The following is a 23,683-nucleotide window of genomic DNA, read 5'->3' on the forward strand; positions in this document are numbered from 1 at the left end:
CTTTATGGATCATTGCATTTTTATAGGGCATTCCGCGAATCTTTTATTTCTGAAATAAAAAATTTATTTTGCTTAAAAAAAAAAAAAAAAAAAACTATAGAAATCATATTCATATATTTCAAAATTCTGACAAAAAAATTCTTCATAGTAATTATATATGGTTTTGATCCTCAGCGTTGGTACAAAATGAAAAGAAAAAAAAACTAATTAATCATAGACATACATATGATAATGTATAGCAATTTGAAATACACTAAAAAATTCTTAATTGTACGATCCAACACTGTTTCTATTATCTTACAGATCTCAGATTATATATTTCAAATTATTTTTGTAAGAAAAAAGCAAAGAAAGAAAAAAGAAAACAGAAATTACATATTCACATTCCCACGAGCCACAAATGACCTGATGATACTATTAAAAAAAAAAAACAAAGAATAAAATAATTATCTTTCATGTATGTATTGTTCATCGAAGATAATTGAAGTTAATGAATGTACACAGTGAATGTTATTATTTTTCATTGTAATTAACTACAAAATCTGGTTACTTGACCGACTCTTGACTTACTCGTGAGAGTGAATTGGTATACATATATATATATATATATATTTATATATATATAAATATATACATATATGTGTGTATATTTGACGTTAATGTAATAATAATATTCTACTATTACACTTGTTGTCTGTTGTATGTTTGTCGGGCAAGTGCTCGAAAGATTTAATTACATTACATGTATATTACATAAATTATTATTTTATATTCATTGTTGTACATATATTTTAATTAATTTTCATTTTAAAATACACAGATTATCTTATCTAAATTGAAACTAAAGCAACTGATCTTTACATATAAAAGGAAAAGGATAAAAAGAAATGTACATGTTTTTTTGATAAACAAAGATTATTTCTCAATTATGGCAAAATGTACTTTTATTAGCAATGAGATAATTATAATGTTTAAACCATCAGATTGCAAAAAATATAAGAAACCTATTTAACGCAATATTGGTGAATATGTTCGTTAATTACAACACTTTATAGTTTGAGTTTTGAGTTCCATTGTTTTTTCCAATTTTTTTCTATATTTTATATATTTAAATAATTAAACTGATTATCTGTTTTGAACAATTTGCCAGCTTATCTGTTGGAATTGTAGTTTCTGATATAGTATAAAGTATATTCAATGCAACTTCTGATTGTCGTACTGCTTTTATTAAATTATTTCGATCTTCTGAATTTGATGTTGTACTCAAAAGCGTTCCTAATGCAACAAGAGTTCTGAATACTGCTTCAGATTCATTGAGACGTGGTAATAATGAGAACATTGCATTCAGACATTCTATTTTACCAAGGGTATCATTGTATTTATTCAGAGCTACAGTTAAATTCAATATATAAGTTGAAATTGCTACCTAAAAATATGCAAATGCAATTTTGTATCAATTATTTCAATTCATACTTTCAAACTTTTAAATGATATACATTTTTTTTTATTTATTATTCATACCTGATTATTTTTATTTGTAAGGGATTCTAACTCTGATAAAAGCTTTAGTATTTCATCTTTGCAATTAAGACATAGTTTTTCACCTTTCTCGTGACTGAACATATTTGCCAGTAAGCGAAAAGTGAGCATTTGATTAGAAGGAAGTGCATCAGGTTTGATGTGCTTTTTTACAATTTGCAAGAGTTCTTCTGTACATAATACATCATTGACTTCTCTGCAAAGTACTGCAAGCCTAGTAATGTCGAGCACAGGAAATAATATATCATCTGACCAGTTTAAAAGTATTTTCAAAGTACTTAAAGCATCAGTTTTTAATTGCTCAGAAGCTTGATCACCAGCAAGTTTCACCAAAGATTCCAATTTATCATTTGGTACTTTAAAAGGATCATTTTGTTTAGTATTTAATTCTTTTATCTTTTCTACAAAAAAATATTTTAAATAAATATTTTAAACAATTCGTTAATTAATTTTACTATTATAAATACAATATTTAAGAAATAAGAGCAATAAAAAATATGAATACCTAAAATTTGAGAAAGATTAGCTTGTTCCAATTTCAAATATTTTGTATGAGGTATATAAGAAGGTACAGATGCGTCTGAAGAATTTGATGCTGTTGATCTCGTGAATTCGTGCGAAGCTGTATTTGTTGTCGACTGTGGAATGTACCTACTGCCTCCTGTGAAAGGATCAGCATATTGAGCATCAGTTTTCAAAACTGGTGCAGATTCAGAATTTTTTATTATAAAATTTGCAACCTATAAATAAAAATAAAATTGCCATAAAATTTATTTGTCATTAAAAAATAAATATTTAATTTTCAAGTTTTATACCTGATCTAGAAATAATTGACTAAGACCATTATCATGAAGGAACTTCTGGGCAACATGCCAAGGATCCTGATCATTATTATAAGGTAATTTTAATGGAGGAATACCATCTTGTATATCCACTGAAAACACATAATCATACTCTATGCCATTATAAAGCTGTTTCCCAGATGTAGCTACACTACCACCTGATGCACCCATAACATTTCCAATTTTTATCCATCTTTGCTCATTTTGTGACCAACTATAGGCTCTTATAGCATCTCCATCATTAATTATTTTAGTTTGACCATCTCTCTGTCCAGGTTGCAGCAAAGCTTTGGCATCTGGTAAACTGTTACAATTAAGTTAATTAAAATTATTTATAACTTATTATTTATAATTTAATTCTTATATACTATTATAATTTAAATTCTTAACTATTTGACTTACTCCTTAACTTTGATCCCACCTAATTCTTGTTGAGCATTAAGTTTAACACTAGCTACTTGCTGTTCAAATTCTTGCAATGTCTCTGAATCTGCATAGCGTTCAGGATTACATGAAAATATCCTGACAACTCCATCAGAGCTTCCAGCAACTACATCACCATTAGGAAGTAAAGCCAAACACCATACAGATTGAGTGGGCAAAGTAATAGTTTGACTTAGTTCACTATTATGCCATATCCTAAGTGTCCGATCTTCACTACAAGTAAATATGCTTGTACCATTTTCTAAAGCTAAAATGCTATAGATATAATTTTCATGTCCACAATAAGTTCCTAAGCAAGTTCCAAGGGACACATTCCAATGACGTACAGTGGCATCATTAGCACAAGTTAAAAATTCATTACTACTTATTGCAGATATATCACGAACACAATCAGTATGCCCAATCAATTTATGATGTATGGAACCATCGCTTGTCCATATTATAACCAGTTTATCTGCAGATCCAGTTATAATATATCCACTCAACAAATCTGCCACACACCATACAGCAGCAGTATGACCCAGTAAATTTAATTGTGGTTTACTTAAATCACTTAAATTCCACAATTTAGCACTCATATCCCAGGAACTTGATAAGAATGTTCCTTCCTTTGTACCAGTTGTCAATTTGCAAACAGTATCCTGATGACTTTTTATAATGTTTATGGGCTCTGCTTGGTCCGAAATATAAATTCGTATAGTCTTATCATGACTACCAGTAATAATAAAACCTGTAGGATTTTGTTCAGAAGGATTTATAACACATACAGAGGTGACAAAATTTGAGTGTCCTTTTAAAGTTGCAGTGTGCTCATAATCTTTATCATTTCTGTAAAATGATAATATCGCTTTTAAAATCATGTAAAATATATAACTTATAAATATAGAATAAATAAAGAATTTTTTTTTTAATTTTAATACAATCCTCGAATAGGTTAAATACCCGCATGATTTCCAAATACGTGCAGTTTCATCCCGGGAAGTAGAAACTATAGTTCCGTCGGCGAAGGTTGCTACAGCTCTCACGTCGGATGTGTGTCCGAAAAGAGAAGTTCTTAATTTGTAATACGGTTTAGCCATACCACTCTGATAATCGTGCGAGGCACGCAACAAGGACATAACTTATGCGAAACTGTCAGGAAAATCTTAGCGATTCTCGATGCAAATAAATGTAGATAAATTCGCACGGTTTTGACATTTAAAACGCATTCGAGCATGCGTAACAATAATCACTATATTCGCATGATATTATAAGAAACTATTACTTAAATCATTTTTGTAAATGTAAACAAATTTTTGTCTTTTTGTCAATGTCATTAACCTAATATGATTGTTTGAAATTCAAGACTATTTTATAAAGAATCATAGCTTAAAAATAATTCTGTACTATATAATGTCATACAATTTGAATTAATTGATCATTTTTATAAATATATAATCAAAATATCAATGCACTAAAGATAATATCTCTTTATCTTTTTTTTACTTTACAAAAAACTTTAATCAAATATCGATAGTATATAGTAAATTTGATTCATAGAGTTGAAGCATGTCATTTCCGCAAAGTGAACAACTTCCGTTTGGTTACGTGTTGTATGTGAACCCGCTACTTTAAGATAGGGAAACCGGTCTCGTGGAAGAATATTACGTATAATACATAATGAAATTTATAAATAAATTTCTCTATTTTGTTACGATATTTGGAATAGTGAATGCTGGAGGACCGACACTCGTTTTATTAGATAATTTAGCTATAAGAGAAACGCACTCCATATTTTTTAAGACATTGCAAGGTATGTAAATATTTAACTTCAATACTGCAAAAATTACTGATAAATTCAGAATCAAAATCAGTTAGAAAAACTAAATTTTTCATTATATGTTCAGAAATTAATATTAAAAAAATTTTAATAATATTAATTAAGATTTTAACTAATATTAAATATAAGATAGACTAAGTATTGTAAATGAAAAAATTATAGTACAATGAATAAATATAACTTATTGCAAAAGACTTTAATATAAATTACATTGAAACTGTTATATTATTGAATAAATGAAATACCTATAAAATGAAGATATATACATATATATATACTTTTAAATATGTTAATTTCACAATTCTATAAATAAATAAGATAGATAAATAATAAAAATCTGTATTATTTTATTATCTTATTATTTAATTATCTATAGTTAATTAATAGAAATTATTAATAAATAAAATTATTAATAAAAATTTATAGATAAATAAAAAAAACATTTATTTATATTGCTTTTTTCATTTGCAATACTCATATTAATGTTAATTAAATTTTAATTACATTTAATATTAATTAAAAATATTTTTTAAACACATATAGTGGAAAATTGATTGAAAATTTCTTTTATCTAAATAAAATAATTAATTATTATCAATTGTTTCATATGTTTTTCGAATTATGATGGCATTGTTTATGTTTAATAATATTGTAATATATTAATTGTAATGTAATTTATAAAAATGTATATATATTTGGTTAATGATGTTTTCAATTTTCTTATAGATAATGGATATATATTAACATTTAAATTAGCAGATGATGCTAATCTGCAGCTTTCTAAATATGGAGAATATTTATATCAACATTTAATAATATTTGCTCCTTCTGTAGAAGAATTTGGAGGAGCATTAAGTGTTGAAACAATAACAGATTTCATTGATGGTGGTGGTAATGTCTTAGTTGCTGGTTCATCTCAATCAGGAGATGCTCTACATGAATTAGCATCAGAATGTGGTTTCGAAATTGATGAAGAAGGTTCTGCAGTCATTGATCATTTAAACTATGATATTTCTGATAATGGTTATCATACAAAAATAGTAGCAGATCCTGCCAATTTGATAGATGCTCCTGCAATTGTTGGAAGTAAAAACATAAATTCTTTACTTTACCAAGGAACTGGATTGATTGCAGATACAGAAAATCCTTTAATTTTACGTTTATTAACAGCATCTAGTTCAGCATATTCATATAATCCACAGAATTCTATAAAAGAGTATCCTCATGCAGTAGGCAAAAATACATTGTTAATTACAGCTTTGCAAGCTAGAAATAATGCCAGAGTAGTATTTTCTGGTTCTTTGTATTTTTTTAGTGATGAAGCTTTTACTAGTCCTATTCAGAAAGCTCAAGGTAAGCTTAAATATTATAAAAAATATCATAAATTTTTTAAATTATTAAACATTTTTTTTATAATATTAAAATATACAGGTGGTCAAAAATATTTAAAATCTGGAAATGAAGCCGTAGCAACAATGATTGCTCGCTGGGTGTTTAAGGAAAATGGTGTGATACGTGTTTCCTCTGCTCATCACCATAGAGTAGGAGAATCTGAACCTCCAGCAGCTTATACAATTATGGATGATGTAGTTTATTCTATTGATGTTCAGAAATTAGCAGGAGATAAATGGATTCCTTATGAAACCAATGATCTACAATTAGAATTTGTTAGAATAGATCCTTTTGTTCGTATGACTATGAAACCTGTAGGTAATGGTCGATATGAAGCAAGATTTAAAATTCCTGATGTCTATGGTGTTTATCAGTTCAAAGTAGATTATACTCGTATTGGTTTAACGCATTTATATAGTACCACTCAAGTATCTGTCCGTCCTCTTCAACACACTCAATATGAACGTTTTATACCTAGTGCATTTCCCTATTACATAAGTGCTTTTTCGATGATGGGTGGAGTATTTTTATTCTCTTTGGCATTCCTATATTATAAAGAAGATACAAAACCGAAGTTTGAATAAATTTATTATTAAAAAAAACATATTAATTTATTAGTTATATAAATACATTATTTCATTATAAAATTTTAAAATACATTATTTCATAAAAAGAATAAATAGATGCTTAGTCAAATCTATTAACAAAATATGTTTAAGTCAAATTAATAAAAAAAATCCAAATTATATTTAAATATATAATGACAGATTTATATTTATTTAATAAAATATTAGAAAACAAAAGAAATGATGAAAAAATTAAAGTTAAGATTAAAATTGTACTAAAAGTTGCATACTGTTTTTGGTACAAATAAATAATTTTGAAACATGTTTTTATATCTCTTATAATAAATGAAACAAAAAAAAAATTGTAGAAACAAGTCTTTTTCTTTATATTTATAAATATACATATAATAAATTTAGCACATAGTAGATAATTTTTATTCATTAGGAATTAAGTCAAAAATAATAAGCTAGTTACACAAATTGCATGAAAAATGTATAAATAATAATATAAATATAATATAATTATTTTTTCGATTCTATATTATAAAAATTTTATTCAATTTCAATTATTATAATTAATAATTTCTTTGTTAAAATTTTAACTAATTTAAACAATTTTCATTAAAAGAATTTCGAAGTTTCAATTTGATATTAGTATAATTCATTGTTTAATTTTACATTATAGAAAAAAGTTTCATTAATTTCAAAGTTTTTTTTCGTGATGTTGAAACTCTAATATTTGGCACGATGGTATTCAACGATCGATGAGGATTGTTTGATATGACTCGCATTGTTAATTGATCTTATAATTTTTATCATAAAATAAAGATTGAATGTGAAAAATGTTTTTTTTATGTGAAAGAAGCTGTACCTTGTCGATCGTACGATCTTTTAATTGCTGTTACATCGTGAGTTTTGAAAATTTGAATAAAACTCGATGAACATAACCTATACAAATTATACTTATGCCTGCTTCTGTATATAAGCTTATTCTTATAGTTAAAAAATTGTTCAATCTTTCAAAATGTTGGAAGGACTTGTTGCTTGGGTATTAAATAATTACCTCGGAAAATATGTTGAAAATTTAAATACTGACCAATTGAGCATCGCTTTATTATCTGGTAAGGTTATATTTTTCTTTTCAGTCATATTAATGAGACTTAAGAATAAATTTTTATTAAAAATATTTTTAATAAAATTAAAAATATCATTTCATTGATAATTTGAATTATTTTTTGTTTTATTTATAGATTTTATTATTTATTTATTATTTTATTATTTATTAAATATTATTTGAATTTAATTTTAAATTAAATTTTCGTGAAATTTTTATTTTAAAAAAACTGTTATATTTTAGGTGAAGTTGAATTGGAAAATTTACCATTAAAGAAAGAAGCCTTACGTCATATTGGATTACCAGTAGAAATAAAAGCAGGATTTATTGGTAAAATAAGATTGCAAGTACCAGTTCGTCAAATAAGAACAGCTTCATGGGTCATAGTGATAGAACAATTATATCTAGTAGCTGGACCAATTAGTTTGAATGAGGTATTTATAAATTGTTATTCTCTTATAATATTTTTTGTTTCATATATTATAAATAAGTATGTTTACAGTTTGATAGTGAAGCAGAGGAACAAGCAATTTTAGAATACAAATTAAGTCGATTAGATTCATTAGAAGCAAGATGGAGAGCAGATACAGAACGAGATCCTGGTTATTATGCTACTAGTTATAGTTCTTGGGTGAATTATGGTACATCCTTAATTACTAACATTATTGAAAATTTACAACTTAATATTAAAGATGTTCACATAAGATATGAAGATGGAGTAACATTGCCAAATAGTAAGCAAATTATTTAATAAAATAAAAAAAAGATATATTATTTAAAAATAATTTTAATAAATAGATACTGGCATTGCACTTGGTGTAACTATTGGAGCTTTAACTGCACAAAGTTGCGATGCTAGTTGGATACCTGGTTCTACTTCCTGGAATCTCACAGATGCTTCTTTCAAGCTCATGGAACTTGACAGGCTTTCTATTTATTGGAATCATTTGAAAAAAGACGAATTTCTTGGTTTTCTCAATCTTGGTGATTTAGCTGTATATATATTCATTTTTATATATATTATTTTCTTTAATTTAAATATTGAAATAAATTAGTTATTAATTTTGAAATTGATTTTATTTTTAGATTGCAATGAGTGAACCAAAAAATATAATAAAAAATCTCATTTTATTGCCTGTTAATGCAAGAGCTCATGTTAAAAGGGATAGGTCTGAACGACCATTAAGATCTACAAATAAACCTAGAATGGTTGTCGATCTTTTATTAGATGATGTTCCACTATGTCTTACTGATGTAAGTTTAAAATTTATATATAAATCTGATTTTTATTTAAAATCTGTAATAATAAGTTATTTTTCTTCAGATACAATATGATCAAATAGTTAAATGTATAAAAGGTTTGAAAGATATAGAGCGTCGTAAGCAACAGAGATGCTGTCGTCCAATAGTTAACATATCTACTGCACCAAAAGAGTGGTGGAAATATGCAGTAAGATGTCATATTGGCAAAGATGCTTTGAAACCTAAACTATCATGGAAAGATATTCTTCAAAAAGGCAAAGAAAATATTTTATATGTGGAGAATTACGCTAAATTGCTAGGTATTTAAATAAAAATTATATAAGTTATTATGTTATTATTTTTTGATATTAATAGTGTCATTTTGTAGGAACACCAACTAATGTTTTATCTCCAGATATCAAACAGTTTAAAGAAAAGATAGAACAAGAACGAAGTTTTGATGAATTGAGAATATTAAGAGAAATAGCAATGCAAAGGATTAAACCACCAAAAATACTTCAAAATTCTAATGTAAATGTGCCTCAACCTAGAGGAATGTTGGAACAATGGTTTCCACAATGGTGGGGATGGTATTCAAAAACTTCAAATACAAATACTCAGAGCACATCTTCTACATTTGATGGTGAACTTTTGGATGTTTTGGCAGATACTATAGATGATGATACTTTACTACGTCGAGATACAGTATTTGGACAGTTTAATTTTACTTTGTCTAAAGGCACTTTTTCTCTTTGTACTATGAAAAATAATGGTGAGAACACAAAAGCAATAATAGAACTGCAGTTCGAACGAGTAAATTTGAGTTATGATTCGAGACCTAGGTATGGATCTCATAAGTTTTTCATCAGTTTGGGAGCATTATATCTTCATGATTATCTCACAGAAAATTCCACCTTTCCTATTTTGATACAACCTCAAATGATTCCTACAATAAACTCAAGGATACGAAGTTCTGCAGAGAAATTAACTACTCAATTACCTCAATATCTCTTTGAAATGACTTATGAAAAAAGACCATTGCACTTAAATGCTGATCATTTGCTGCAGGTGAATTCTAAGTCTTTGGATGTAGTTTATAATCCTACAGTAATACATTGGCTTATAGATTTCATATGCAAACCTCATAGATCATCTTCCAATCAAAGATTTCAAGCAATGAAACGTCGAACTCGAAGACAGCTCATCAAAAACTGGGAACAGATTTTAGACGGAGATTTGGTGTATCGTTCTTCCTGGGATTTACAGTTCAATATATCTGCACCACAAATTTTATTAGTTGAAAATTTTATCGATTCCAATGCTGCAGTAGTCGTCGTAGATTTTGGAAAGCTTCATTTATCAAATAATGTACAAAATAATGAAGTAGTTATTAAATCTAATTCTTCTGAACTTAATAGCGACGACGAAGACGAAAGATTTGAGACACCTTGCTCTACACCACCTGGAAGTCAAGAAAATGGTTCCGTACAAGACTTCCAAGCTATTTCTGAAGTAGCATTGCATCAGAAGTTGTATGATCATTATTCTATTGACTTAGTAGATTTGCAAATTCTTGTAGGAAAAGTAAAAGATAATTGGAAGCATGTACGAACTAGAGGGATGTCCAGCTTACATGTTTTGGAACGTTTTAATATATCCTTACAAATTGAACGAAGAGTGTTCGCTTCTTCTGATCCGAATTTACCATCTGTAACTGCATCTGGGAATCTACCAAGATTAGTGGTACATGTTAATGAACAAAAAGTAGAAGCAATTAGACTAATATATAATTTATTATCTAATTTTACGAAATCCACTGGTATTTCTCAAACTGATGTAATTAGTATGGAACCAGAGAGTCCTAAAAAAGAAGATAATTTAGATAAATCTTTAAGTTATGCAATGATGATACAATTTATCATTGATCAAATGACTTTTGAATTGCAATCTAGAGGACGTAGTGTGGCAGAATTACAAGTCTCTGGAGTTCGTGCTGCTTTCAGTAAAAGAACTGCAGACATTAGTATCTCTCTATCTGTTCATGGTTTACTTCTTGTTGATGCTCTTCAAGAATTTGGTCCTGATTTTGAATTATTAGTGGCTAGTCACAAGCATGTAGGAATGGATAGTATTTCTGGAAGTTTAAGAGATTCAGAACCAACATCTCCTGTCTCTCCAATCTCTCCTGGTTCTCCTGATCTTAATATGCCAAGAAGATTAACTTCTCCAATTGCTTTGACTAATGCTTTATCTAATCTAGCAAGCAAAGCAAAAAATGCTCAATCTCCCAGAAATAATTCTTTAATTGAACTGGATAAAATGGATTCTGAAGCTCTGATTGTAATTGAATTGACTCTGGTATATGATACATTAGAAACTCTAAGAGTAGCCAATATTCAATTTAATAATTTGGATATTATTGCCAATCAAGAAACCATAGTAGAACTTATGGGATTTTTTAAAAGAATATTTCCTTCTCGTAAAATAAAGGCAAGATATATTGAGAAACAAGAATCTTTTTCCAATCAAACCATAGAGCTAAAAATTTCGACTAGGACAGAAATAACTTTTGATTTTCATAGATTAAATGTACTTCTTTTAAGAGCAGTGATGCAGGATAATCATTTAGTGGGTCAGAAAATTGCCACAGCTACAATGTGTGATGCTCGTATACAAGCTACCTTGGCAATAAACGCTTCCATTTCTGGTTCACTTGGAGGCTTACAGATTTTGGATCAAACATTAACTGGTAAAACGCATCAAAGAATCGTTAGTGTTGGAAGAGATCCAATAGCTGAACCATCTCAACATTCATTGGAATATTTCACTGGTTTTCCTGATCAGCCAGAAGCTTTACGGTTCTCAGCCAACAGATGTACCAAATTAAATACACAGCAACATGATGGAATGGAAACTTTAATAGATTTAACCATCCGTATAGGTAGTGTTTGGTATACTCACGCTCCTCATTTATTATCAGAATTACGTTCTTGTGCCGATGAGTTCAAACAATATTTAAGTAATCTTGCAAGACAAATCAGTGCAGCTGCCACAGATATGGCCATAGGTCTGGTCAATGCAGAAGATTGGTCTATTCCACCTCGTAGACGTTTACCAAGTTTGTCCATGGACTTAGAAAATTCAGGAAGCTTATCTTTAAAATTAGATATCCTGTTAAATAGTCCCGTTTTAGTAATTCCACGTTCATCTCATAGTAGACAAGTTTTTGTTGCACATCTTGGTACTATGTCTTTGCAACATGAACCTCACTCAACTTCTATGGCAAAACATAAATTAACTCTGGAAGTTAGGGAAATGAATTTATACTCATTAGAGATATCTGCCAATATTGGACAAATTCATAACAATCTTCCTTTAAGAGCCGAAGAAATTTATTGCTGTAAAGAATCAGGCAAACCAATTTTACATGATACTATTTTAAAAATTGTGGTTGAAAAGGAGAACACATTAGCACAAAGTCCTAGTTTCTTGCTTGATAATGAATTTTCTAACAATCCAGTTGTGCAAGTTCATGGAATCGTGATGACGCCACTGAAAGTATCTTTATCTCGAGAACAGTATGAACAATTACTAGATACTACAAACAGACTTTTTTCCATGCCAGTTACAGTACCAGTTGTTCAGAAATCTGAAACAATGAGCAAAGTATCAAATTATTCTGAAAAACTCGATCTCTCTATTAAAGTTCTATTTGAATTACCAACTTTAGGTGTAGAACTGAAACAAGGTCTTCAGGAACAGCCTCTAGTTGAATTATCCATGAGAGATTTTGTAGTAAAATATGAGAAATTACAAAAAAATGAATCTACAATCCAAGTTGCATTACGATCTCTTCTTATGGAAGATCTTTTGTGTCCTATTGGCTCGAGACATCGATGTATGATGCAATCTTCAGCGCCAACTCGTGCTAAACTTCCAGCTGGTGTTTCTAAATCCTGTCCTAACTTTGCATTTGTACAACAAATTAGAAGCGAATTTGGACGTGGAAGTTTACCTGACAGATTGGAAACTGATACTCTGTATGGAACAATTCCTGCCCATTGGCGTAGGAAACCAATTTCTTTAGCAAACACTCCAAATACTCCACCTCCATCGCCTGGTGCATCGACCACTGAAGAGAATTTGGTATTAATGAGCATTACTATAATTGAACCAGATTGTCATCAATCAATGAAAGATCAATTTCATCAAAAAATTGTCACTGTCGATTTTAGTTGCTTGGATTTAATCATCAATGTTGAATCCTGGATGGTAGTATTTGATTTTTTTGGATTTGCTGGTCCCTCAGGAATTAATCCAAAAGTTACTATGCACCAAGCTTCTATTGACATAGATCAATTGGATAAAACAGATAATTTGCCTTTGCGTTCAGAAACTGAAATAGAAGTTAGATCTCTAACATTAGTTTTGATACAATCTGAAAAAGAAATTGCTAAAGCTAATGTATCCAATGCTAATATGCATATTTTGAAAGCAAATGGAAAGACAAAAGTATCAGGATCTTTGGGATCAATGTCTTTATTAGACTTAACACCTCATGGAAGATTTTATAGAGAAAGATTTCTTTCATCTGGTAGAAAAGCTCTGAATTTTCAATATTCTAGTTATGTAGATTCTGAAAAACGACCTTACGATGCTCAATTAAAATTAGAAATGTCTGCAGTACATTATGTACACACTCAAAGATTTATAGCAGAACTTCAAGCATTCTTTAGTCATTTTTCTCAACTTTGGACTATTATGGCTAATTTGAGAGCTGGAGTTGGAGCTATAATTGATACCAACAAAAGAAGCATGAGATTGTCCTTAGAACTAAAAGCTGGTGCACCAGTAATTCTATTGCCAGTTAGTTCCAGATCAGATGAAATGATATTATTGGATTTGGGAGAGCTTACCGCTTATAATAGATTTGAAGTTTCAGAAATAATAAATCAATGTATGTTAGATATAATGCTTCTTGAATTAGTTAATATGGATATTTATGCAGCTAAACGAGTAAAATGTGATGATCAAGATAACGATATGGATACTATAGTTGTTGGAGGTTTTCATATTAAGAAACTTGGATCATCTTTGCTTACTGAAATGTGCCATTTGAAATTACGCATTGAAAGAAATTTAGATATTTATATTAGTAGAGAGATTCCTGATTTGAGCATTCATGGAACACTATCTACGATGGATTGTGCTTTGGATCCTGCTCAATACATGCTGATTCGAGGTTTACTTTCTTATAACATCGGAGAAAATTTGGATGATTTGCGTCAGTTTATGCAAGATCTAAACGAAACCGTTGAATATTCCATAGTTAATCTGGATAATAAGGAGAAAATTTGGAAAAAATCATGCATAACTTTGGAATTAGTAAATGTTACTGTAAAACTGCATCCAAATCATAATATTGCAGCTTTAGCTTGTGTTAATTTCATAAAATCCAGACTGATGTTAGATTCATTGAGTGATGGATCACAAGATATTGACTTAGTATCTCAAGAAATATTAATTATGGATATGAGATTTCAGGATGAACCTACTAACAAACAATCTAATGTTTTCACGAGTATTTTACAGCCTTTAAGAAATTCTAAAAATGAAAATCGTGTCCAAGCTGAAGTACACCATAGAAGACGTAAAACAAATGCAGCTACAACTATTTTAGTTCATAGCATGCGCTTAACTGCTATTTTAGATTGGTGGGAGGCTGTAAGAGATTTTTTAATGTTGAATTCTATTGAACCAGAACCTATTCTTGGAATTGTACAAATAAATACTGAAAACAATCAAGAAAATGAGAATAACACTTTAAGTGTGACTCCATTTGAATTAAAAATCAATATTACTGATTCAGAATTAGTTATTGTAGAAAATACATCAATTCGTGATACAAATGCTGTTATTCTGAAAAATACAGCTGTTCTTTCTTATAGATCTGTACCACAAGAAGGTGAAAAACCTCTTTCTTGTAATCTCTCTCATTGCGAATTGTTTTCTTGTATTTTAGGATTAGAAGAAGAGACTGCATTATCTATAATAGATCCTGTTGGAGCTAGTTTGGATCTAACATTAGATAAATGTTTAGAAATACAGTTACAACCTTTATGTGTAAGATTAAGTTACCATGATGTGACCATGTTTTCCAGAATGCTCAGTTCTTTACCAAAACAGACTTTAGTAGCTAAACAGCGTTCCAGTGAAGTATTGACACCTATTGAAAAACAAGTACAGAAGTTGATGGCTCTTGGATTTACCAATGCTGATTGTAGAGCTGCTTTGAATCTCTGTAAAGGTCAATTAGATGAAGCAGCTTTGTGGTTAACACAACATGCAGTACCTTATTCAGATATTAATACAAATAACGAATCTGTTTTTCACGTTATTGAATTACAAACATCTTGTGCAAGAATATGTATCATAGATGATTGTAGAGATGCTGACGTACCATTGTTGGAGATTTCTTTACTGGATCTCAATTTGAGACAACAACGCATAGGACCTGGTATAATATCTGCTACTTTTAATATTGATTATTATAACAGAGTACTCAGTGGTTGGGAACCTTTTATCGAACCTTGGCGTGCTACTATCCAATGGGAGCAGATATTAACTAATTCTCTTAATGCAAAGAGATTACAAATGTCTATTGATTCTCAAGATTCTGTTGATGTTAATATAACTTCAACATTGATAGAATTAATAGAATTGGTTAAAAACAATTGGATGCAGGATTTTTATTTAATTTCCAATAAGGATATTAATGTGAATAAGCCAAGTAATGGACAAGCATATAAGCGTCGAATGCCTTTCATTCCCTTTGCATTAAAAAATGAAACAGGTTGTAAATTATGGTTTAAAACGATTATTGCTGCTGCAGATGATACCAAAAATTTAGGAGAAAATTTCAAGGCTAAAAATAACTTTAAGAAAGATGATACATGGCTTGAAGTTCCTCCAGGTGAAACTGTTCCATTTACTTTTGAAGGAAGAGGTAAATTAAGACATCATGCCACACATACTATCAGACGACATCAGATCACAGTATTGGTGGATGGATGGAGACCTGTAGATCCTGTTACAGTCGATCGTGTTGGAATATATTTTCGTCATGCAAGTACAAATATCACTGGAATACAAATAGATACAACATTGGTATGTAAAGTTTTTTATTTTATTATTTGTAATAAATTGTTGCATGTTATTTAACTGTTAGATATAAATTGCATTTATATCTAAATAACTCTTTTCAGTTTCAGATGCTAATGCCAAAGGCTAGAATAGTATTTGCTGTTGAATTAGAAGGATCAGCTAGAAAATTAGTAACTGTTAGATCAGCTTTACAAATATTTAATAAATTAAAACATACAGTGGAAATCAAAATGGAGAAATCTTTAAATCAACTTGGATGTAGGTTGCATGTACAAAATGAATTTAATTATTATGAATTGAATTTCTATTTTCACATTTTTTTTTAGATTTGCCTTTAAATTTGTCTGTTAGCGACAGAATTCTTCAAGTACCTGCACAATCTACGATATCAGTCCCCTTAACGCACACTGGTGTACAAATGTGTCTAAGACCTATTAATTTGAATAATTTGTTTCAATATTGTACTGAAACAATTGATTGGACTGTAGTAAAGAAGCCATTAGAAGTTATAGAGAATCGTATCACATGTAGAGCTAATCATAATAATATATTTAGGTATGTATATATTCTAAAATATATAAACAAATTATTAATTATTAATCAATAAATGTTTCTAAATTGTTTGTCTTATAGAATGTGTATAGCAGTGATGAGAGATAATTATCCATTAGATATGAGTCAAATGTTGCCAGCACATATTATAACATTGATGGCTCCTCTTACATTGACTAATTTATTACCTCACGAATTATTATTTGAAATTGGTATAGAAAATGGGAGAATTCTGCCTGGTGATAGTGCAGATTTGCATTCTGTAAATGTTGAAGAACAGTTAGAAATTATTATACAGCTAGATGGATATCCTGGATCAGGAACAGTAAATAAAATTCTTTTTTTAATATTTTTTTTTAAAATTATATTAATATTTAAAATTTATGTTTTTTAGATATTGTTGCCATCAAATACAAGTTCTTTCACTGCTCGTTTAAGACTAACAGATTCTTCTGGAAGAATATTATATCTTCATGCAGCTGTTAATATAGAAAAAGGATCTGCTGTACAGATTAACATTACTGCACCATATTGGATCATAAATAAAACTGGTTTACCATTGGTGTTCAGACAAGAAGGAGTTGGTATGGAGGCAGCTGGACAATTTGAAGAAAATGAAAAAGCCAGAATGGTAGCTCCTTTGTTATTTTCTTTTAGTGATGAAGAAGCCAGTAGAACTTTATCAGTGAGAATTGGTACTTCGGTACATCCTCAAGGAATTCCACAATGGTCTCAGCATTTTCATTTGCAACCTGGAATACAGGTCCATAAACATACGAGTATTAAATATATAATATTGTTAAATATAAAAGAAAAATATAAATGAATTATGTCTTTAGGTACATCGTCTTAGAATATCTTTACGTGATGGTAGACCTGACATAGTATATCTGATTAGTGTCGCTACTAGAATAGCTAGAGGAAAATACAGAGCCACAACTGTAGTCACATTATCTCCTAGATATCAGTTACATAATAAATCGAGTTCTACTTTGGAATTAGCCCAAAAATGTTTCACCACGACAATTGTAAGTAATAATAGGAAATTGATTTTATTTTAGAGTATTGTCTCATTGCTTTTCACTTTTAGAGTCATCCAGATGCTCAAGCAACATATATTAAAATCATGCCTGACTGCCATATGCCATTTCATTGGCCACGTCTTGATAAAGATTTATTGCTTTGTGTTCGCATCATGGATGTTAAAGATTGTATATGGTCAGGTGGTATTAAATTGGATGATAATTATTCATTAACAATTAATATCAGGGATACGACGGGAAAAATGTATTTTCTTCGTGTAGACGTGGTTTTGCAAGAAAGTACCTACTTTATAGTATTCACTGATGCAGATACTATGCCACCACCTATAAGAGTGGACAATTTCTCAGAGGTGCCTTTAGTAGTGAATCAGGTGATTAATCAAAAAATTATATAAAATACGCTTCGAATTACATTATCATTAGATATTATTTGCTAAGTCAATGTAACTGAATTAATTAGAAATTATTTTCAAGATTATTTTTGTAGGTTACTGTACACGATAACTTGCAATGGACAGTCAGACCACACTCCTCTGTACCATATGCATTAGACGAACCCATACAATCTGCTGGTTTAGTTTTAACTGCACCAGGAGGTGTGACAGCTACATATGATTTAAATATACTTGGAGAGGGCAGAGTTCTGACTTATGAAAATTTTATTTATATTGCTTTTACGGGTAAATTATATTTTTCTGTAGAATATACACATATTTTTATCTTATACATATATTTCATGATCTTTTTAAAACAGGAACTTTTAAAAATGATTGTGATCTGGGAACAGGAGAAAGTGGTTTAGATCCTTTGGATGTTGAAACACAGAGATTAGTTTTAGAAGCTGGTCCTGGTGGTTGGGTTGCTTTGCGGAGAAAACAATATGGAGCTAGATCTCAATTATGGAGAATGACTGGAGATGGTCAATTACAACATGAAGGTATAATAACTTTGTTAGATTTCTTGCAATTTCTTGCAATTTAAAGTTTAATAATTTTTTATAAATTAATAGGATCTAGTCCACCTAGAGATAAACATTCAAAAGTTCCAGAGACAGTATTAGTATTAGATATAGCAGGCACAGCACCTCAACCATTCACTTATTGTGCTCTTGCCTTAAGAAAACCTGATCCTCGAAGGAGATCTACACAAACTTGGCGATTCACAGATGATGGACGATTGTGTTGTGCACATAAAAATATGTGTGTACAATCGAAAGATGGATTCATGGGATTACATGAAGGTTTGAGCAATAAATCTTATATTAAATCTTATATTAAATCTTATTTTTTAATCATGTATATTCATTCATCTATATCATTTTTATTTAAATTTTTTATATTTAGAATAGAATATAAAATTATATATATATATATATAACTAGAACTTAATAATTTTATAAACAAAATTATATAAATTTTTAAGTTTTATGAATAATTTTGTGAGTAAATAATTTTTTATTCATTATCATATCTTTTTATTTTATTTGCCACAGCTTGTTATCATATATCTAATTCGCTTACGAAATTACTGATACTATCATTATGTCATGTAAATTAAAATTTCATTTAATAAAAAACGATATTTCATTAATTCTATTTATCGTTAAAGTTAAAAAATATATATTTCAATGCAAGTAAATTGTAATTTTATATGAATCAATATTTATATTATTTAATTTGGATAAATTAATATCAAATTAAGCTGTTTTCTCCGTTTATTATCTAAATTATATTATGCTTGTAAATTTATACTCATAATGATAATGTTGCAGGCGGCAGTGTCGCCCGTTGGCAAATGTGTACGTATAGATTCGGAGTACATTAAAATCATCAATTATAAATATCTTATGTGCTCGAACTTTGCTTGTTTTTTTATTTTATTAACGCTACGTTCATCGGATAATAAAATGCATGAAATATTATTTTAATTTTGAATTCTTGATACAGCAACTGGATTTTCATAGGAATATACATGCATGCAGCTTTTGTATATCTTTTTAGGGAGTGAAGCAGTATTAGGTCCTCAAACGCACACTAATCCTCCTCCAATTGAACAACGTGTTGGTAGACAAAAACTGAGGCCAGGATCTGGATTTTTGTCTGTTACAGTAACTACTGACGGTCCAACAAGAGTATTACAAGTGTTAGATATCAAAGAAAGGGTATGAATATTGGACAATTATACAATAGAATATAGTAATATAGTAAGGTCATAATATTAAAGAAATAAATAATTATTTATATTTTTATTGTCGAAATAAAAATTTTAAATATTTAAAAGAGATAAAAAGCGTCATTCGAAAGCGTTATAGTATGTCGCTTTGGAATGGATTACAAATAATAATAATAATAATAATAATAATAATAATAATAATAATAAGAATAGATTATAAAAAATTAAAATTTTTAAAATAATCAAAATATTAAACATATATCAATTTATTAGTAAATTAATAATAATTTATTATATAATATAATATAATAATAATTTATAATAATTTATTAGTAAATTAATAATAATAAAAATTTCGAAAAAAGTTCTCAAAAAATTTAAAGTTTTTTTAATATTTAAATTAAAATAAATAAAATTGAAATTTTATTCTTATTAAATGAATTAAGTTAAAATTAAAAGTAATTTTTCTATTTTCTTGTTTAAAGTTACAATATTATTTTAATATTAATTAATATTGCTATAAATATAATAATTTACGATCTCTATATCTTTAAAACTTTAAAGATAATAATATATCAATTTCTGATGTTTTTTTTTTTTTTTTTTCAGAAGAAAACATTTGCTTTATTAGAAGAACGTGATTGGTCCCATATTGCAGTCAGTCACCGACCAACACAAATAAACAGTGATGCAGAAAAAATTAATTCTAGAGAATTGGAATTAAAAATTAACTTAATAACTGGCTTAGGAGTATCAATTGTTTCTCGAAGACCAGTTGAAGAGTTATTGTTTATTCGTATGGCCGGTATTTCTCTGGAATTAATTCAAACTCCTATTAATACCACTCTAGATTTAAGCATGAAGGATATACAAATTGATAATCAACTCTTTGAAGCACAATGTACTTCTGTTCTTTACGTAACACGTCCAACTAGAGTTGAGAATGAACATAGACCAGCTATACACGTGGTTGCAGAAAAATTAAAATCGAAAAATCAAAATGCAGAAATATATAAACATGTTGTAGTGAGCATTAAGCCACTATGTATACATTTAGAAGAGAAATTAATATTGAAACTGGTTGCCTTTGTTGGGGCAGGTAGATCAGAATTGGAAGTACCTATGGATGAGAATGATTTCAAAGCTCAGAGATTTATTTCCGAAGTATCAGCTGCACATGCTAAACGATACTATTTTGGCGCTTTAAAGATTGTTCCTAGTCAGGTTAGTTTTACAAATTAAAATTATTTATAAAACGAAAAATATTTTACATATTTTCTTATACACAGGTAAAATTAAGTGTGCTCACTACAACAAAACTACCACGACATCTTCAAGCTATAAAAAGACAATTAGGTTTAACATTAATTAAATTTGAAGATGCTACCATTGAACTGGAACCATTTATTAAAAAACATCCATTTGAAAGCACTCAATTCCTAGTACATTCCATTATAAAACACTATAAAGATGTATGAATCATCACAATTTTTTATTTATTGATTTATTTCGAGTTATTATATTTTCTTTTTTATAGGAATTAAAATGGCAAGCTGCCGTGATATTAGGATCGGTGGACTTTTTAGGTAATCCTTTAGGTTTTGTGAATGATGTCACAGAAGGAGTCTCTGGTTTAATCTATGAAGGAAGTGTGAAAACTTTAGTAAAAAATGTTACTCATGGTATATCAAATTCTGCTGCCAAAGTAACAGAGTCTCTTTCTGATGGGTTAGGAAGAGTAATAATGGATGAAAGGCATGAAGAAGCTAGACAGAGAATTCGAGCTAATACTGCAGGCAGTAGTGATCATTTAGTAGCTGGATTAAAAGGCTTTGGCTTTGGATTGCTTGGAGGAGTAACTAGCATCTTTAAACAAACATATGATGGAGCAACAAATGAAGGATTTCCTGTGCGTTCTTTAAAATTATAAATAAAAGTGATAAACTAATTGAATATATAAATAATTCCAGGGTTTTTTTGCTGGATTTGGTAAAGGAGTTGTTGGAACTATTACGAAACCTGTTGTAGGAGTTCTAGATCTTGCCACAGAAACTGCTACTGCTGTAAGAGAAACTAGTAGAAGGTACATATCTTCTAGATTATATTTAGTAATGTTTAATATATAATATTTATTTTCCATAATATTTTCAGTGCTCATCGTACGATACCAAAACGTGATAGACCTCCTCGTGTGGCAAGTGGTTCTGCTGGTCTATTACCACCCTATAATCGTCAACAAGCAGAGGGCCAAGAATTTCTTTATATAATAAATGAACATAATTATTCAGAATTATTTGTGGCATATGAGTGTTTACGTAGTGGAACGGAGAATCTAAGAATTCTTGTTTCTAATGAAAGAGTTCGAGTGATTTCCGGAGGTACCAAAGGAGTTGTAACCGAAGTCAGTCTAGCGGACTTATTATATTGTCAACCAATGCATAAGCTAGAAAGTAATGGTGTTACTTTATACTATATTGAATTAATATCTAGATCAGATTCAACAATAACCGTTAACATGGACGGTCCAGAACTTCTAAGAAGACCTAAAGTTCGATGTGACAATGAAGAAGTAGCCAAAAGAGTTAGTATATAGAATTTATTTATTCATTATTAATATTTAATATAATATATTTTAATTATAATAATAATATATTTATTAATATATTATTTTAATTTATTATTATTATTATTATTATTATTATTATTATTATTATTATTATTATTATTATTATTATTATTATTATTATAGGTATCGCAGCAAATTAATTACGCTAAAGGAATGCACGAGGAACGTAGCTTGACTCTTTCTTCTTCGGATAATATGTTAGATGATGTACAGTACTATAAGTAGTTACAAACAATTATATATGAACATTTATTTTGTATTTGACAAAAGTTTGGAATCACTATGTTTTTACAAAAAATTTTTATGGAAAATTAATGCATTAAAATATTTTCATTTCAATATTAATTCCGAAATAATTAAAAACAAATAAGTGATCCAAATTTTTGGCTAATAATGTATATTTTGTATGCTAATTTATTTTTTGGTTTTCTTGTATATTTCTTGCTTTTTTTTTTTATTCTTTTTCAATAACATATGTAATAATGCCTTATTACGCTTAAAACTAATTTGATAATAAGACTGATGCAAAACACCATTTCATTGCAAAAAAATTCGAATATAAAGGCAATTCAGACAATATTCTTTAAAAAAAATATTAAGTTATCGCACAGATAGCACATACATACATGTATAACACATTTTGTATATTAACGTACAAGTAAAATCAAGCAGGAATTCTGAAAAGAAAATACCAAATTTTTTTATAGAATGTATATATGTGTACACAGGCACACACGCGCGCACGCGCACACACTCACTCACTCACTTACTCATATATACACATATATATATATATACATATATACACATATATATATGATATATATATATATATATATATATGTATATATTTATATTTATATATACATTGTTGATGAGTGTAAGATATAATAAATTCATTTGTTTGGGATAAATACTACTTAAAGCTGAATAGAAATAAAAATAGAAAAAATAATACAAACCAAAGTTTTTATAGTAGTATAGGATATTTATTTTCTATATTAACATGTTTGATATCTTATAGATTATTTTTTCTTTGTGACTATAAACTATATATTTTTTATGTCATTCGTTGTATAAAGATAACATAGTTATATTATATTATATCATTAAGTATTATTAACCATACATTCTTCTTCTAATATTATGAAAATAAAAAATAATAAAA

The 23,683-nt window shown here is 28.7% G+C and overlaps 3 protein-coding genes across 6 annotated transcripts; 2 read left to right on the forward strand and 1 right to left on the reverse strand.

Annotated features, from left to right (window-relative positions):
* Positions 1 to 926: 926 nt before the first annotated feature.
* Positions 927 to 4,210, reverse strand: LOC122717143 (phospholipase A-2-activating protein). Its single transcript, XM_043940922.1, has 6 exons — positions 3,768 to 4,210; positions 2,784 to 3,653; positions 2,355 to 2,685; positions 2,045 to 2,279; positions 1,522 to 1,940; positions 927 to 1,426 (listed from the first exon to the last, which is right to left on the reverse strand). Exons 1-6 carry the CDS (start codon positions 3,941 to 3,943, stop codon positions 1,109 to 1,111), a joined length of 2,349 nt encoding a protein of 782 aa, XP_043796857.1. The 5' UTR covers positions 3,944 to 4,210; the 3' UTR covers positions 927 to 1,108.
* Positions 4,211 to 4,367: 157 nt separating this feature from the next.
* LOC122717144 (dolichyl-diphosphooligosaccharide--protein glycosyltransferase 48 kDa subunit) lies at positions 4,368 to 6,681 on the forward strand. The gene is made up of 3 exons (XM_043940923.1): positions 4,368 to 4,617; positions 5,371 to 5,997; positions 6,076 to 6,681. Exons 1-3 carry the CDS (start codon positions 4,485 to 4,487, stop codon positions 6,618 to 6,620), a joined length of 1,305 nt encoding a protein of 434 aa, XP_043796858.1. The 5' UTR covers positions 4,368 to 4,484; the 3' UTR covers positions 6,621 to 6,681.
* Positions 6,682 to 7,216: 535 nt separating this feature from the next.
* LOC122716954 (vacuolar protein sorting-associated protein 13D) lies at positions 7,217 to 23,574 on the forward strand. 4 transcript variants are annotated; one of them, XM_043940531.1, is made up of 25 exons: positions 7,217 to 7,510; positions 7,602 to 7,723; positions 7,960 to 8,150; positions 8,219 to 8,450; positions 8,515 to 8,711; positions 8,803 to 8,970; positions 9,041 to 9,278; positions 9,347 to 16,125; positions 16,224 to 16,380; positions 16,449 to 16,677; positions 16,756 to 16,999; positions 17,069 to 17,437; positions 17,514 to 17,702; positions 17,765 to 18,088; positions 18,205 to 18,397; positions 18,472 to 18,654; positions 18,727 to 18,957; positions 19,489 to 19,515; positions 19,718 to 19,878; positions 20,499 to 21,113; positions 21,179 to 21,361; positions 21,427 to 21,798; positions 21,860 to 21,972; positions 22,041 to 22,470; positions 22,639 to 23,574. In XM_043940531.1, exons 2-25 carry the CDS (start codon positions 7,627 to 7,629, stop codon positions 22,738 to 22,740), a joined length of 12,024 nt encoding a protein of 4,007 aa, XP_043796466.1. In that variant the 5' UTR covers positions 7,217 to 7,510; positions 7,602 to 7,626; the 3' UTR covers positions 22,741 to 23,574. The 4 variants fall into 4 exon arrangements, with proteins under 4 accessions (XP_043796466.1, XP_043796465.1, XP_043796467.1 ...); XM_043940530.1 differs by having other exon boundaries at positions 7,217 to 7,723; XM_043940532.1 differs by lacking the exon at positions 19,489 to 19,515 and having other exon boundaries at positions 7,217 to 7,723.
* Positions 23,575 to 23,683: the final 109 nt, after the last annotated feature.

Source organism: Apis laboriosa, unplaced genomic scaffold (genome assembly GCF_014066325.1).
Source record: "Apis laboriosa isolate Shangri-la unplaced genomic scaffold, ASM1406632v1 scaffold4_cov146, whole genome shotgun sequence".
In the NCBI taxonomy this organism is placed as follows: domain Eukaryota; kingdom Metazoa; phylum Arthropoda; class Insecta; order Hymenoptera; family Apidae; genus Apis; species Apis laboriosa.